At 47.2% G+C, this 17533-nt stretch overlaps 2 protein-coding genes across 2 annotated transcripts; both read left to right on the top strand.

Moving 5' to 3' along the window:
* Positions 1–213: 213 nt before the first annotated feature.
* Positions 214–1173, top strand: LOC144274309 (olfactory receptor 14A16-like). Its single transcript, XM_077833045.1, has one exon. The coding sequence runs from the start codon at positions 214–216 to the stop codon at positions 1171–1173; it is 960 nt and encodes a 319-aa protein (XP_077689171.1).
* A 15150-nt stretch (positions 1174–16323) lies between these two features.
* On the top strand, positions 16324–17277 carry LOC144275240 (olfactory receptor 14A16-like). Its single transcript, XM_077834421.1, has one exon. It carries the CDS (start codon positions 16324–16326, stop codon positions 17275–17277), a length of 954 nt encoding a protein of 317 aa, XP_077690547.1.
* The last annotated feature ends 256 nt before the right edge of the window (positions 17278–17533 follow it).

The following is a 17533-nucleotide window of genomic DNA, read 5'->3' as shown; positions in this document are numbered from 1 at the left end:
CACTAGTGTGGTAACGTGACTCATTGATTGTCAGAGGCGAGGAGCACTAACAACACCTACTCATTGTAAGTGATGAGTTCTGTGCACCTTTGACATTCATAGAATGAGATATTAGGGAAAGGGGAATCAGGGCCATTCCCTCTGTCGCTCTAATCCTGACCATTGTCTTTCTCATTCCCTCCACAGACATTGCACAGTGTACTGCGGAAGAAAATGTCCAACCAAACTGCCGTGACCGAGTTCCTTCTCCTGGGATTCTCTGACATTCGGGAGCTGCAGATTTTACACTTTGTGGTGTTTCTACTGCTTTACCTGATATCCCTGCTGGGGAACCTTCTCATCGTCACAGCCATAGCCCTTGACCGCCACCTTCACACCCCCATGTACTTCTTCCTGATGAATCTGTCCATCCTAGACCTCGGCTCCATCTCTGTCACCATCCCCAAATCCATGGCCAGTTCCCTCACGAACACCAGATCGATTTCTTATTCTGGATGTGTTGCCCAAGTCTTTCTCTTCTTCTTCTTCGCTTCAGCAGATTTTGCCTTACTGACCATCATGGCGTACGACCGATACGTCGCCATCTGCCAACCACTGCAGTATGAGACAGTGATGAACAGGACAGCATGTGTCCAAATGGCAGCCAGTGCCTGGATCACTGGTATTCTCTCCTCTGCACTGCACACTGGGATCACGTTTGAAATCTCCTTCTGTGGAGGCAACGCGGTGGATCAGTTCTTCTGTGAAATCCCCCAGCTCCTCAATCTCGCCTGCTCTGACTTGTACCTCATTGAAGTTGGGTTTCTCATCTTTAGTTCATTCTTAGGCTTAAGCTGCTTTCTTTTCATCATTGTGTCATATGTTCAGATCTTCAAAGCAGTGCTGAGAATCCCCTCTAAGCAGGGTGAGCATAAAGCCTTCTCCACCTGCCTCCCTCACCTCACCGTGGTGTCCTTGTTCTTTAGTACTGCTGCCTTTGCCTACCTGAAACCCACCTCCAGCTCAACCTCACGTCTGAATCTCATAGTGGCTGTTCTCTATTCTGTGTTGCCACCGATGATGAATCCGATCATCTACAGCATGAGAAACAAAGAGATCAAAGGTGCACTGAGTAAACAGATTGGTTGGAGGTTATTCACTAAGAACAAAATGTCCATATGTCTCCTTCGGTAGCAATTTCATTCTGTATTTCTTTATAAATAAAATCTGATGACATTATTGCCTCCATAAGAAAATACTGTGCACTCTGTTTATGCGGAATTGGGTATTTGCACTAGTACAGATACAGACAAACATGACTCAGGAAAAAAAGGAGTTTCTATAGGTTTACACCAATGTAAATAAGATTGGAATATATCATATACTGCTACCGATCACCATACTACCTGAGACCCTTGCCTATAAAATCAGTAGTCATAGCAGAGTCCCTGGTGAGGTCTTTGGCTCTTCTTATATTTTGGGATAAAAACTCAGATGGAGGTATCGATGCATTTGTTTTTTGTGTTTTTTGTTTGTTTGTTTGTCAGATTTTTAGCTTATTTTTGCTTAACTGGTGGATTGGTGGTTTGTTTTGTTTGTTTGTTTTAGGAGGTTTTGGAGGTGGAAAGGCCTGAGAAGATGGTGAGTGTTTGGTGAGATGGGATTTTCAATGTTTGTCCCTTCTTGGGAGTATCCATATGTCATCTCTTTGATGGGGTTTTCTGAGCGAACTAAAGGTTTGCTCCCCACAATGACAAAAGTGTGCAAAAGAGGATTATGCATGGCTTAGTTCCTACTGACATGATTATGTGTAGATTGTTGGGATATTATTGTATTATTAATGATATGTGTCATAAATATAAAGGGAAGGGTAACCACCTTTTTCTCCACAGTGCTATAAAATCCCTCCTGGCCAGAGGCAAAACCCTTTCACCTGTAAAGGGTTAAGAAGCTAAGATCACCTCGCTGGCACCTGACCAAAATGACCAATGAGGAGACAAGATACTTTCAAAGCTGGAGGGTGGAGGGAACAAAGGGTATGTCTGTCTTTGTGATGCTTTTGCCAGGAAGAGATCAGGAATGCAGCTCAGAACTCCTGTAAAAAGTTAGTAAGTAATCTAGCTAGAAATGCATTAGATTTCTTTTGTTTAATGGCTGGTAAAATAGCTGTGCTGAATGGAATGTATATTCCTGGTTTTGTGTCTTTTTGTAACTTAAGGTTTTGCCTAGAGGGATGCTCTATGTTTTGAATCTGATTACCCTGTAAGGTATTTACCATCCTGATTTTTAGAGAGGTCATTCTTTTACCTTTTCTTTCATTAAAATTCTTCTTTTAAGATCCTGATTTCTTTTTCTTTGTTCTTAAGATCCAAGGGTTTGGGTCTGTGTTCACCTGTATAAATTGGTGAGGATTTTGATCAAGCCTTTCCCAGGAAAGGGTGTGTAGGGCTTGGGGGGATATTTTGGGGGAAGACGTCTCCAAGTGGGCTCTTTCCCTCTTCTTTGTGTATCACGCTTGGTGGTGGCAGCATAGGGTTCAAGGACAAAGGCAAAGTTTGTACCATGAGGAAGTTTTTAACCTAAGCTGGTAAGAATAAGCTTAGGGGGTCTTTCATGCAGGTCCCCACATCTGTATCCTAGAGTTCAGAGTGGGGAAGGAATCTTGACAATATGTAAGGCATCTTTTTATTATTTTAACCTAAATGAGTCTAGCATCATAGAATATTAGGGTTGGAAGAGACCTCAGGAGGTCATCTAGTCCAATCTCCTGCTCAAAGCAGGACCAACGCCGACTAAATCACCCCAGTCAAGGCTTTGTCAAGCCAGGCCTTAAAAACCTCTAAGGATGGAGATTCCACCATCTTCCCAGGTAACCCTCCTAGTGAAATAGTGTTTCCTAATATCCCACCTCTACCTCCCCCACTGTAACTTGAGACCACTGCTCCTTGTTCTGTCATCTGCCACCACTGAGAACAGCCTAGCTCCATCCTCTTTGCAACACCCCTTCAGGTCGTTGAAGGCTGCTATCAAATCCCCCCTCTCTCTTCTCTTCTGCAGACTAAATAACCCCAGTTCCCTCAGTCTTTCCTCATAAGTCATGTGCCCCAGCCCACTAATCATTTTCGTTGCTCTCCAATGGACTCTCTCCAATTTGTCCACATCCGTTCTGTTGTGGGGATGTAAAAACAGTGTCATTCTTGCTATGGTGGAAAGACTGTTTTAAAGTAAGTGACATGAACACTGGTGTCTGGGGTCTTCTTGTCTTCTTGTCTGGGGTCATTTTGTTCTAGCCCTGGTGTAAGTGGACAAGTGCCATCACGTGCACTGATCTGGTGTTCCATACGCCTTCCCGTGTAGATGTACTCACACCCAAGCTGAGAAAGGATCTCAGAAGTTGGCCTGTTAGTAGTATTAGAATATCATCTTTGTGCATGGTTGTGTACACTTCATATATGACAGACAAAAGCAGAGTATGTGATTAGCCAGAGAGACAGACAGACAGGACCATTCCTTGTCCTAACCCACAATCTCATTGAGTGATAATGATAGATTTCTATTTGATTGTAAATTACATGAGCTAGCTAGCTAGTGTGACAAAGTTTCTCCTCTACCTTGGTGGGTCTTGCGCTTATTAGCGGATTTGTTTGCCTTTGAGCTTCATGGCAGCCCTCAGTTTGGCCGTTTTCATGAACCCACAGTCCAGGGCAACTCCTCCTGTGTCTGACCAGGAGTTGGGAGGTTTGGGGGGAACCCGGGCTCACCCTCGACTCCAGGGCCCTGTGGAATGCATCTGTCTAGAGTGCCTCCTGGAACAGCTGTGCGACAGCTACAACTCCCTGGGCTACTTCCCCATGGCCTCCTCCCAACACCTTCTTTATCCTCACCATAGGACCTTCCTCCTGGTGTCTGATAATGCTTGTATTCCTCAGTCCTCCCACAGTCCACATTCTCACTCCTAGCGCCTCTTGCTCCCAGCTCATTACACGTGCACCACAAACTGAAGTGAGCTTCTTTTGAAACCCAGGTGCCCTGATTAGCCTGCCTTAATTGATTCTAGCAGCTTCTTGATTAGAACACCTGCAGCCAATCAGCCTGTCTGTCTTAATTGTCTCCAGAAGGTTCCTGATTGTTCTGGTACCTTCCCTGTTACCTTACCCAGGGGAAAGGGACCTACTTAACCTGGGGCTAAGATATCTGCCTTCTACTACTCTCCTGTAGCCATCTGGCTCGACCCTGTCACACTAGATAATGAATAATCTATGGAAATTATTGTGCAAATTACTGTGCTTCTTTTCCTGCTAATGATTGTCTATGTCCAGATCATGATTTTCTTATAAGTACTCCTTATTACACATTATTTCGCAAAGATTTTGTATGACTATATCTTACTCCATCGCTCATTTACAAACAGCTCATCCTAACGCACTTAGTGTTTGAACTTTGATCTGTTTTGACCGGATATATTTTTAACATACTCTGGTTTGCTTGGAAGTATCACAGACAGGTCGGAAGATTCAGTGACTTTCGGCACCACACCGATGAATGGAGTAGAGAGAGAGAGATCAACATTGACAAGGACTTGCACAGAGAAAGGACGCTGTGCCACTGTCCATGTCATCAGTGTTAGGGGTATTCTGATGTGAGGCTCCCACAGTCACTCCAGTTGAAGCTGTTCCAGTCTGGAAAAATAATTAAAGAGTTATTGGAGCAGGGGGTCTGGACACGGGGTCTCCCAGGTGAGTGCTTTGACCACCAGGCTACAGGGTAATTCTCATGTGCTCTCTCTCCCTCTTTGACCCAATGATTCTTTAATGATTTAATCCAAAGTGGAACAGCTTGAACAGGAGAGGTTGAGGGAGCCCCACATGGGAATATCCCACAACCAAGTGATTAGGATACTCACCCAAAAGGTGGCAGATCCCCCTTCAGATCCCTTCTCCTTCATAGGCAGAGGGGGGACTTGAACTGGGGGTTTCCCCATGGCCAGGTAAGTACCCTAACCACTGGGCTAAAAGTGAAACAGGAGGGCCTTCTCCTTCTCACACAAAACACCGGAGGGGCCTGACCCAAGGAGAGGGTTCCCAGGTATGCATCACAAGCAGGGATAGGCGCCACCCAACAGGTCGACATAGGCAACTATCTCTGTGAGGGGGTGGAGCTTGGCACACCCGAGTCTAGTCATCATCTCCCAGTGGTCAGGTTAGGCACCTCCCCACCGCATCCTGGCAACTGTGGATCCCATTTAGGTGTTTACCTCTCCCCATTCACTGAACAGGGAGCCTGGGCTCCAAACACAGGCTTTAGGAATCATGGGGATTTTCTAAGTGCCTAAATGTTAGGTGCTGCAATGCTCATTGTTAGAATACCTAAAGGCAAGATTTTTAAAGGTATTTAGGTGCCTGGTGGGATTTTCAAAAGCATTTAGGTAGCTAAATCCAATTGAAATCAAAGGGTGTTTTGAAAGTCCTACTAGATGCTTAAATACCTTAAAAAAATCAGGCCCTAATTCCTTCTGTGAATCTAGCCCTGAGTGTCTGATATCCCCGAAGAGGCTTTAATAATATCATCCCAGAAGACTGAAGACAGATCCAAAAACCATATTTTTGAGCCCTTCCTAACACTGAAGGGCTTTGTAAACTGCAGCCGTATCCAGACATGGGTTCTACAAATGGCCCTGTCCCTTTAAAATGAGCCAGACACAGACCCCAGGACCAAAGACTCATGAGTTTGAGGTTTTAAAATATAAGGCTGCTCCCATCTCAGCTGAGATAGGGACCACCTCACCTCTAGATCATGCAGAACAATCTGGTCCCAGCAGGGTACACGAGAAAGGCTGATATTCATTGGATAGCTGACAGTCAGTGGTAACTGGGTAGCTTTGAAAATGAGGCCTCTTTGAAAATGCCAGCTGAGGGCTTTGTCAAGTGGAAAATGATCTTTTGTCAGATTTTACAAATGGCCCCTCTCTTCATCATTGGCCAAACAGAAACATCCATCCCTGAGCTTTGCAGTGTTCAACATCCAGCCTTGCCTTCATCACTGCCTAGGGGTGCACAGGGACCATTCCCCCGCTAGGCCGCTAGTGACTATGTTGGCATAAGCATCAAAGTTTGTGCCTTGTGATGGCTTCATGGTGGCCTTAAGAAATGGACTGGGGGTCTTTGTGTGGTTTCTAGAAGACGTGTCCCCAACACACAAACATCAGCATCACTGGAAATAGATTTGCATCCTTGTGCTCCATTACTATAGAGAGGTCCAGAAGTATGCAGAAAGGAATCCTCTGTCCTATATAGCAAGGGTCCCTCCACGGCAGGGTAGAAGCACATGCCCGGGGAGTGGAAAGTGAGGGAAGATCGCACAGCTGCCACCTGGGCTTCTATATGTACTACTGAAAAATGTCAGACTTCAGAACCTTGGGCTAATCATCTGGCCGCTTAGGGTTAGGGTGGTGCAAAGAAACTTAGGATACAAGGGGACAAGACAGAAATCTCTGTATATTAAGTCTGGGATATTCAAAGGGGTCTAAGGACATTAGTTGCCTAACTCCCATTGTGCAGTCAATGGGAGATGGGCACATAATTCCCTGAAGCCACTCTGAAAATCCCTGTCACAGCTCATGGCCCGCAGTGAAAGTTCACTGTACGGTTCCAGATTCTGCAGCACCCACAGCCCCTTGTGTCTGCTCTAATTGCACAGGATGCTGGAGAGTCGGTCACTGGTTCCTCCAGAGGGCCAAGCCCATTCCTGGGGTCTCTCCAAGGAAATCAGTGATTTTGCACCCAGGATACATTGGGTCCCTTCTGCTGAGCTGTTTTCTACTCTCTCCCCTGCTAATGCCCCCTGGGGATAATCACAGCTCTGTGCTCCTCACAGGGGTTTCCTAGGGGATGCCCCACTTGGCCTGATTGCTTTGGTTGCTCTCAGTAACTGAATCCCTGGGCTGATGTTATGTCCCTGGCACATCATGCTGGGTGCACCACGCTGCAGCAGGGCCTGGGAATAGATTGTGCCCCAATAAGGCAACCTGAGAGAGCAGGACTGTCCCTCGCCTTCAGCCCCTGAACATTTGAGAGGAGCTGAGGTCTCAGTTCACACCCCAGTTCCATGTGGAAGCTACAAACATTGTCGAGCAGGATGGGACAGGCTGGCTCGGGAGATAAGAGATGAAGTTGCTGCTTTCACCTCTAAGTCACCTGTCCAAACCCAGCCCCACTGAGCAGGAGCCCAGGGCTAAATGAGCAAAAGCATTTTGGTGCCTAAGTCCAAAATTTACATCCTCAAAAGCTCTGGAGTTATGGGTGCGTGTGTGCCTGCCTGCTGGCCGGCTGATGTGAGCACTGCGTAAGGGCTCTTGGACACGATTTGACCCTTTCTCTCTCCACTGTGTAATAACAGAGCTGATTACGACTCAATTGAGAGTCTTGTTGCAGACCCATAGAGCTAAAGCCACTAATAACCAGGTCTAAGCATGAGTCTTGCTTTAGGACAGTGTCTCTGGTGCATAAGGCTGCCCAGTCTGCACTATCAGTGAGGCTCCCCCAATAACAGCTGAAATCACTGAGAGCTGTGTTATGTGGCAGGACCTCAAGACATCCCAGAAGGTGCAGGAGGGCTGGCGGAGCAGAGGCAGGGCCAGAGCAAATGCCCGGACAGTGGAGAGAGCAAGGTGCCTTTCTTTCTGTCCAGCAGGGTGGGCGGTGAACGCCACAGATGCACCTCTGAACTCTGGGTCTTCACTGACCAAGGACAACAGCTGTGTGTGGGGTGCGGTGAAGGGATGGGCACGTTACTGGAATCTTTGACTGTGGGACTTAAGAACCTGAGGCAAAAGGACACTGCCCAACATACTCTGGGGTGGGTGTTTTGCTCATGGTTTATGTTATGAATCCTGCTTGCAGTGCTTTCCCAAGTTAATGCCAGGTTCCTTTCCCCCTTTTTACTGTCAGCAGGGTCAGGATGAGCTCCACCCTGACACCTGGTGGTGAGGTGTGGCAAGTTGTGGAAAAGAACTTCAGGGGCTGATCTCATTTGCATCGGCTCACCCACCCCGCCTAGCATGAGCCCATAGCTGCCCAAATGGTCACTTTGGCTGCTGTGGGATCCCCAGTGTTTCTGTTATTGGGGCAGGAAGAATAAATTGTTATTATCTTGATCATGTGAATCAAGGAGAATGGAACTGTACTTGGCCTTTTGTTATGACGGAGGGGTGTGACGCAGCAGGGAGGGGGGAGTGCTGACCTGGGAATGTGGCAGGGGAGTTTCACTGGGGATGGGATACCTGAGCGCCTGTAACCTGAGCCAGGACGGGGCGGGGGAGGTAACACCTCTACCCGGGAAACTGGACAAAGGCTGCAGAAGAGAGACTGCTGGGTGGGGGGGGGGGTTGTTTTCAGTTTGGTGCTGGGTGGTGGAACACAGGGAACCCCAGGGCTGGGGTCTAAGCTCCCTGCCCCCCAGAACGACTTGACTGAGGGGTCCTGGTTGTCCCCACAAGCTCTGTTTTAGACTGTGTTCCTATTGTCCAATAAACCTTCCGTTTTACTGGCTGGCTGAGAGTCACAGTGAATCCCAGGAAGAGGGGTGCAGGCCCCGGACTCCCCCACACTCCGTGACAAGGGGCTCACCATCAACGAAGTAGCACTCGGGACACGGGTAGACAAGGGACATGGGTTCCAAAACTCAGTGAATTGAGAGAGGTTGGGGACAGGTGTTAGTACCTGGTCTTGTGGGCCTTTTGAGAGGGCCTGAAACATCAATTGCACATTCCTCTTTCTCCACTGTGAAATATCAGAGCTACTTTTGGGTCTATTAGGAGTCTAACTACAGGTGCTGAGCTGAATTTGCTTTGGGGTTATGGTGCATCAGCACTGAGGTTCCCACTGCTACAAGATGAGGTCACTAAAGAGCTAAAATTACTGAGCACTGTGTTAAGTAGTGGGGAGCCTGAAGATATTTATTGCTGGACAGTGAGTGGAGTAGGACGGCAGGAGCTGCCTGCAGGATGGCTGGTGGAGTGGGACGGAGCAGAGCAGAGTGGCTCGCGGGACGGCTGGTAGAGCGGAGTGGAGCGAAGCCCTATGGAGCGGCGGAGCAGTCCGCTTCGGATCATGTAAGGTGCCCCTTACCACACACACACACCCCCACCCCAGGCTGGGGAGTAACACTCTGCAGATGACCTTTTGAACTCTAGGGCTGGGCATTTGGGTTCTTGGACTTTGGGTGATCTTTGGGTTGCTGGACTCAAGAGATGTTTGGGTTGTTGGAGTCAAGAACCAGAGGGAAAGGACATGGCCCAATCTGCTGGGGTGGGTCTTTGCTCATGGTTTGGTTGATGAACCCTAGTTGTGGTGTTTTCCCAATTTAATGCTGATGTCGTTTAGCTCATGTTATTAAAGATTTTCCGAGACTACACCGAGACTCTGTGCTTACGAGAGGGGAAGTATTGTCTCTTTGAGGCTCCCAGGGTTGTGTGTTAGATTTTCCCAGGTCACTGGGTGGGGGCTTGAGCCAATTTTGCGTTTGCTTTGTTGAGAGGGAACCCCTGTGTACTGAACCCGGCCCTTGCTGCTACCAACTCGGCCTGGCAGAAGGGTTACATTGTTAAAAGTTTCTTTGCTATACTCGGGCTCTGTGCTTGTGAGAGGGGAAGTGTTACCTCTAGAGGCGCCCAACGGGGGATGTGTAATTGTCCCAGGTTACTGGTTGGGGGCTCAAGCCGGTGTTGTGTTGCATTGTTGAAAAGGACCCCCTAGATATTGAACCCAGCCCTTGTTGCTGCCGACTCCAACTGGCAGAAGGGCTACACAGGTTTCTTAAAGGTGAAGGGAGAGGTTCTCAGTTGGTCTAAATCATTATAGCTGGGTAGGTGCGACCGCGCAGTGCTGCCGGCTGAGAGAGCAGCCTGAGGCAGAAGCCTCCAGCTCGCATGATATTCCAGGCAGGACTGAATCGCCATGAGACGAAACCTAAAGAAGAGAATGACCTGGAGTCTCTGGCTCCCATTTGGTGCTCTAAGAGGAGAAGCGCCATGTCTGTCCGGCCACCCCAATCCACCTCACCGAGGTCTGCCAGAGGCACCCAGGAGATGTACGCCGGCTACCAATCCACCATCTGCCGTGAAGGCAAGGAGCTGCTGCTGTGTAGCAATGCAGTACTGCGTCTGCCAGCAGCACCCAGGAGACGTATGGTGAGCTGAGCGGGCTCCAGGCTTGCCGTGGTATGGCGTCTGCATGGATAACCCAGGGAAAAAGGCGTGAAACGATTGTCTGCTGTTGCTTTCACAGAGGGAGGGAAGGAGGAAGGGGTGTCCTGACGACATGTACCCAGAATCACGTGCGACAATGTTTATGCCCATCAGGCATTGGGAGGTTAACCCAGAATTCCAATGGGCAGCGGAGACTGCGGGAACTATGGGATAGCTATCCACAGTGCACCGCTCTGTAAGTCGACGCAAGCCACGGTATTGACGACGCACTCCGCTGACTTAATGCATTTAGTGTGGATATACACAATCGACTGAATAAAATTAGTTTCTAAAAATTGACTTCTATAAAATCGACCTTATTTCGTAGTGTAGACATACCCTAAGAGAGTTAAGCATCTAACTCCCATTGTGCAGACAATGGGCACTGGGCACCTGTTTCCATGAAACCACTCTGAAAATCCCTGTCATAGCTCACATCCTGGAGCAAGTGTCCACTGTATTGTTCCAGATTCTGCAGCACCCACACCCCCTTGCTTCTGCTCTAATTACACAGGATGCTGCAAAGTCGGTTACAGGTTCCCCCAGAGGGCCAAGCCCATTCCTGGGGCCTCTCCATGGAAATCAGCAATTAGTACCCGGGATGCATGGTGCCCATTCTGTTGAGCTGTTTTCTACTCACTAGATATTACCTCACCCACCTTGTCTCTCTGTTCCCCGAAACAGCATCTTTAGAGAGCAGGACAGTCCCTGGTCTTCGCTTCCAGCACTGGACATATGAAAGGAGAGGAGGTCTCAGTTCACACCCCATGTCCACATGAATGCTATAGCCATCTCGGCGCAGGATGGGACATGCTGGCTTGGGAGATAACCGATGAAGCGGCTGCTTTCATGTCTAGGTCACCTATTCAACCCAGCCCCAGTAAGCAGTGCCCCAGTGTCCTCCCCTTCTGAGCTCCATGAAAAATTGGTTTTGTGCCTCATCTCCTTGGACACGTCATGAAAGCACCCACCAAACATCTCATCCATCCAAACTAGAACGTGTTAATCCCCTGTGAGCAGCCTCAGCAGAGACCATGGACCAGCCCAGACCTGAAGAGATCATCTCAAAATGGGAGAGGGTAGATCGGGCTCCCACTCCCCTTCACTACATGGTCTCTCCATGGAGATTGCGATAGCCATCAAAGGAGCCAATTGTTGCCAGTCAAAGTAAAGGTGGGTTCTGTAGCGATGGGCTTTAGTGTGGAATCAGAACCTCAGATCCTAAGCCCCCTTGCCTGAGCGTTGGGGAAGTGAGGATCCCAAGAAAGAGCCCAGTGTCTGAGCTGGGCTCATCTCAAATTAATTTGCAATTTCCTGATAGCAGGGAAGGCCCGGTCCTGATCCCACTGCAGTCACTAGCAATGCTCTCACTGACTTCAGCAGTTCCAGGGTTTGGTCACAGAGGTGCACGCCATGTGTTCATCAAAGCAAATTTCTCCAAGAAAATTTCTTCACTTCACAGGTTTTTGTTTCATTTTCCCCCATTCCATGGAGAGGTGGCCACATCAAGCAAAGGACATTTGTATGGATGGAAATGTAGGTGGGGAAAGAAATGAAGTGATCGAGTCCAGGGTTGCACAGTTAGGAACGCCGAAAGCTACAAACATGGGCTGCTCTTCCAAGCTGACTTACCCCAGTTCAAACAGAGAGACGTTAATGGCATCCCTGTGTGTTCCCCCACTGGTCATTGGTGCGGATACGCTCCCCCCAGGGAAACCAGGAGTGATTCCACTGGACACAGTGAGACTCATTCTTCTCGCCCTCAGCCTGGTATAAATAAAGAGTAACTCTAGTCAAGGAAATGAAGCTGTTTCTCCTCTTACTCACCCAGTGAGTAACTCAACAGAGTTAGGCCATGTCAACACTATGGACCTTACAGCTTTTACCTTTACCGCTGTGTCTACCCTTCGGATCTTACTACCTTTACCGCTTGTGTCTGTAAAACTTTTGTCGGTCGGGGTGGTTTTTTCACATCCCGACTGACAAGAGTGGTAGTGTAGACAAAGCTTAAGGTGAAGGCTTTTGGTTAACTTATTGTTAGTTATGTTAATTGAAGGATGAATTCACAGCCGTCAATCTCAATGAGGTCTGTGATTGATCCCGTCATTCGTACCTCACAGGTTAACAATACAAGGCAGCAGAAGGAAACTGGAAGTTATGGAGGGGCTTATAACTCCGGAAGCCCTTGGTCAAATGACAACAAATTTGGAACTCGAATGCTACCCCGGGCCTGCCCAAGGCACCCAAATTTCAAAGCTATCCGAGTAACCATTCAGCTTCTAGTGCACTTCCAGAAACTGAGCTTTAAACCATACGAAATGGCGGGAATGGAAATCTGCTAGCCCTCCTTCTGCATTGGCACAAGAGCACAATCCAACACGCAGACTTTCTTAAATTCCATTCTCATTTTGGGTCCCCCAAGATTTAGTGGGGGCCGTGCACTACCTTGGGAAAAATGAGACAGATTGAGACCAGTTTGACCTGCATCAGATCAATAGTTGGATCTCTAGCTTTGAGCAAAATAAACAAACCTAGAATCTTGTAACTGGGCTCATATCTCCACAACCCTTCACTCAAATGACCCCACATTTAGGTCACTAATCCTACCCTGCACCCTCCTAAGGCACACTAAATTTCAAAAGAATCTGATTAAGCATGTCTTCTGTTTTTTCTATTTCTTTTTCTTTTCTTTTTAAGAAAGGAGGACCTTTAAACAGAAGTCATGATGCAACCATAACTAGAAGGGCGTTGCTGTGATGGTAATAATATTCATCAGTTCATTTACTGGTTGGGTACCCATTTTGCAGGTTTCTATGAACCCTGCTATTGGAATATTCCAGGAGCATTGAGATGGGATTGTGATGTTCAGCAATGAGAATCTCAGAGACAGGAACAAAGGAAAAACTAGACATCATGGCACAGATATTTAGCTCATGTAACCTGGCCGAGTTCCATAGCACTCTGCCAATTTACATTCGCTGAGGAACTGGTCTAACTGACTTCAGTGGGGCTGGGGCTGATTTACACAACAGCTGTTTGGGGGTCTGGACCCTCTGAGTCCAAGGCAGCTAGAGGTGATTTACAGAAACTGGGGCACTGACCCATCCACTTCAGTGGAGCTACCCTGATTTGAACTTGCTGAGGATCGGAACCATTGATTCCAACAGGTCTCGGGCTGATTTCTACTCTCTGGCTCTTTGCATTTCATCAGTTTCTCTGACATGAATGTCTTGTGTAAATTACACATTTTTAAACAGTGCATCTGCAGCCAAAGGAGCCTTTTATTTTAATGTTGTCTGCCGGAAGGAAAACAGTGTTACTACTGAGAAAGAAAGAAAGAAAGAAAGAAAGAAAGAAAGAAAAAGACCTGGGCTATTCATCCCAATAAAAGTTGAAGATCAGATGCAGAAAATCTCCACAACACTGTCCCCAGTTCTGTCCCAAGTGGGAATGAATCGCTCTGTCACACTTACAAGTTATACTTGTAATTCATCCCAGTGGACGAAGAGCTAGGAAAGAGGAGCCTGGTTACGAATGTTTGACTCTTCTTTGGTTCAGTTTCACAGGCAAAGGATATGGGTTGGAAACTGCGTCATGGGCCAGATCCTCAGCTGGTGTAAATGGATGTAGCTCCCTGGAAGTCAATGAGTCAGATCCCAAGTGGTGTAAATAGCCCTCGCTACTATGAAGTCAGTGGAAGTGTACCAGTTTACACAAACTCAGGACCTGGTCCTTAGTTTTTAGTGTTTGTCTCTTAGTGAGGAACTTGAAGCAGCCAGGGCAGCCTGAGCTGTGGGTTCCTCTGGTGGCTGCATCCCAAGAGCTGCTGGTGCAATGCAGGAGAAAAACATCTCTGCTCCCCTAGAGGTGACTATGTGGAGTTAATGAAGGAACAGGCTATTCCAGGCCAACTGAGACTCTGGTGCCAAGAGGCTCTTAGCTATTGTAGATCCCATGTCTGTGCTACAAATATATGTTTTATTTTGCCATCCTGTGGGGACCCTCTTTCTCATCCAGCCCTGCCTTGTTTTTAGCTAAAGGTCCTTCAAGAGATGCTGTCATCATGTGAGATGCAGGGCAGGTGCTGTTCCTCCTCTGGGGGGTTAGGGTCAACTAGGGCAGGTTGTCAGGATGATTTGCTCCTGAGGTGAGAGCAGAGCTGGGCTCACAGCCCTGGAGACCAGATTCAGCTATTTAGCCCCAGAGCAGGGATATCTTGGGCTGTGACCTTGTTTGAAGCCGGCACAAACCAGGATCAGCTCGAGAGCTGGGAGTGTCTTTCAGCCCCTGATCCCATTTAGTCCATCACCTTTCACCCAAGCCTGCCCTAGGAGGGAAGCAGGGAGGACCCATCTGTGCTAGGAACTGCAGAGAGACCCCCACAACTCAGGACATCCAGCGAAGGGATGCGACAACAGCTGGTAGATACGACAGTGATGGGGGCATGACAGAGAGAACCAAACAATCCTGGCAGTGGGTGAATAGATAGATAGATAGATAATGACCAATGATTCCTAACACTGTAGGATCAAATGCATCGCAAATTGGAATAAAGACCAACAAAGTAAGTTTTCTATTTCAATTACATATGTTAGAGTATTAATATATGGGGCAAATTTAATATCAGAGATATGAATTGCAATTAGAACTCTTGAAGACTTTTACTATCAAATTATGCAGATATCTAGAGATGATCAGATTTTTTTTCCACCAGAAAAAATTGACTTTTCATTGAGGTTGTGAGAACCAAACAGTTTCAACCGAAAACTGTTGGAACCTGAAAATTTTTAGGCATAATGAAAACAAGTTTTCATTGTTATGGATATCAGAGATTTTCCATGAAAATATATTCAACTGAAAACTGAATTTTCCTTTGAAATAAAGTAGAAATTGTCTGACTACTCCTACCTGGAAACTTAGCTTTTTGCCAGGGTGGGGAACATGAATATTGTCCAATAACACCATAATTTCCAACCCCATTCCCTGTATTGCAACCATGTTTGTCTGTTTCAAAGGGGTAGCTGCAGGATGGTAAAACTGAGTAAGTAGCAAAGTTGGTCGCCCAGAGAATGTGTTTTAAACATACTAACCTCTCTAAACTAAAGCCCTGAGAGTCGAAGCTCCCAGACAAAGCCTGTCTCTCTTTATCATACCCAAGGACAGGCAGGAGGTTGATGGAACTAGAACCCAGATCTCCACTTCTACCATCATAGCCTCTGTCCCACACTGCTGCCTGCTAAACAAAAATACTGTCAACATGTGCACAGAACATGCACATAGGAAGACACAATCCATCCCCAAAAGAGTTCACATTCAAAGTACACAAGACAGACAAAGGGAAGGGGAGGAAAGAGAGGCAGCGGTGACTGCTCCATGGTCACAAAGTGACAGAGGCAAGACTAGAACCAAAGTCTCCTGACTCACACAGCACAGAAATAAAGTCACAGAGGGGAACCACACAACCTAGGAGCAACTGAGCGATGCGACCAGCCCACCATCACCCAGCAATGGGAGTGCAGCTGGGATCTGGTGCCATAAATCAACTTGTAAGTAGGCATCAGGCGGTATGTGGGATGTTGGGGTGGAATCATCACAGAAAAGCTGCCATGCGGGAAGCTGGGTGATTCTGTGCTGTATTTCTCAGTTAAGTGGGAATCAGACTGTGCTGGCATTTTAGTATTTTAGTTGAGTTGGCCAAGTTGTGAGCCTGCTGTCTGTAGCAATAGGGGCATAATTTTGGCTCAAATTGTTGGATTTGGATTGTACTTTGTTCCATCTTTCATCCTGCATTTGATCAAGCCACATCCTCATCTTGGGCCAGACCCTCAGATGGTGTAAACTGACCCAGCTCCAGTGACTTTAAGGGAGCGATGCCAATTTACACTCCTATCATAACGCACCAGAGTAGTGCCCTGGTTGTGAGCGGTGAGGAGCCCTCACTACTCCAGACAATGGAAGTGACAAGTGCTGTGCACCTTTGACATTCACACCATGAGATATCAGGGAGAGGGGAATCAGAGTCATTCCCTCTCTCGCTATAACCCTGACCATTGCTCTTGTCCTTCCCTCCACAGCCATCACACGATGAACTAAGAAAGAAAATGTCCAACCAAACCACCGTGACCGAGTTCCTTCTCCTGGGATTCTCTGATGTTCGAGAGCTGCAGATTTTGCACTTCATGGTGTTTCTAGTGCTTTACCTGGCAGCCCTGACAGGAAATCTTCTCATCATCATAGCCATAGCTCTTGACTACCACCTTCACACCCCCATGTACTTCTTCCTGATGAGTTTGTTCATCCTAGACCTCGGCTCCATCTCTGTCACCATCCCCAAATCTATGGCCAATTCCCTTATGAACACCAGGTCCATTTCCTATTCTGGATGTGTCACCCAAGTCTTTTTCTTCATCTTCTTTGCTGAAACCGACTTTGTCTTACTCACCATCATGGCATACGATCGATACGTCGCCATCTGCAAACCACTGCACTATGAGACTATAATGAACAGGAGAGCTTGTGTCCAAATGGCAGCCAGTGCCTGGATCAGTGTAATTCTCTATTCTTCATTGCATACTGGGTACACGTTTTCGATAACCTTCTGTGGAGGCAACATGGTGGATCAGTTCTTCTGTGAAATCCCCCAGCTACTCAAGCTTGCCTGCTCTAACTCGTACTTCAGTGAAGTTGGGGTTATTGCATTTGGTGTGTGTTTAACCCTAAGTTGTTTTGTTTTTATAATTGTGACATATGTTCAGATCTTGACCACGGTATTGAGAATCCCCTCTGAGCAGGGCCGACATAAAACCTTCTCCACATGCCTTCCTCACCTCATTGTAATTTCCATGTTTCTTTCCACTGCTGTCTTTGCTCACATGAAACCCATCTCCAGCTCTCCGTCAGCTCTGGATCTCGTGGTGGCTGTTCTCTATTCCGTGCTGCCGCCAGTGATGAATCCAATCATCTACAGCATGAGGAACAAGGAAATCAAAGCTTCCCTGAGGAAACTGACTGGGTGGAGGTTATTCAACAAAAATAAAATGTCTGCATTTCTCTGATGAACATGGTTTTATCTGTTTTTTTTACAAATACAATCAACTGATGACATTATTGTCCCCATAAGAATATGGTGTGTGATTTTTTTTTTGCAAAATGCTGTATGTATAGTGGTAAATCCACACTAACTCCTCTAAGTCAGTGGAGTTCTTCTAGGTTTATATCAGTATAAGTAAGATGAAAATCTATCTATCTCATGCTTTTATACTGCCACCCCTCACCATGTTATCTGAGTACCTTCCACATAAAATCAGTAGC

The sequence above is a fragment of the Eretmochelys imbricata genome, chromosome 14 (genome assembly GCF_965152235.1).
Source record: "Eretmochelys imbricata isolate rEreImb1 chromosome 14, rEreImb1.hap1, whole genome shotgun sequence".
Lineage (NCBI taxonomy): Eukaryota > Metazoa > Chordata > Testudines > Cheloniidae > Eretmochelys > Eretmochelys imbricata.
The sequence above is the reverse complement of the archived record's forward strand: the minus strand, read 5'-3'. Positions and strand labels throughout refer to the sequence as shown.

What these genes read in the sequence shown, in the direction of transcription:
- LOC144274309 (XM_077833045.1), top strand. Translation starts at nt 214, where the DNA reads ATGTCCAACCAAACTGCCGTGACCGAGTTCCTTCTCCTGGGATTCTCT.
- LOC144275240 (XM_077834421.1), top strand. Translation starts at nt 16,324, where the DNA reads ATGTCCAACCAAACCACCGTGACCGAGTTCCTTCTCCTGGGATTCTCT.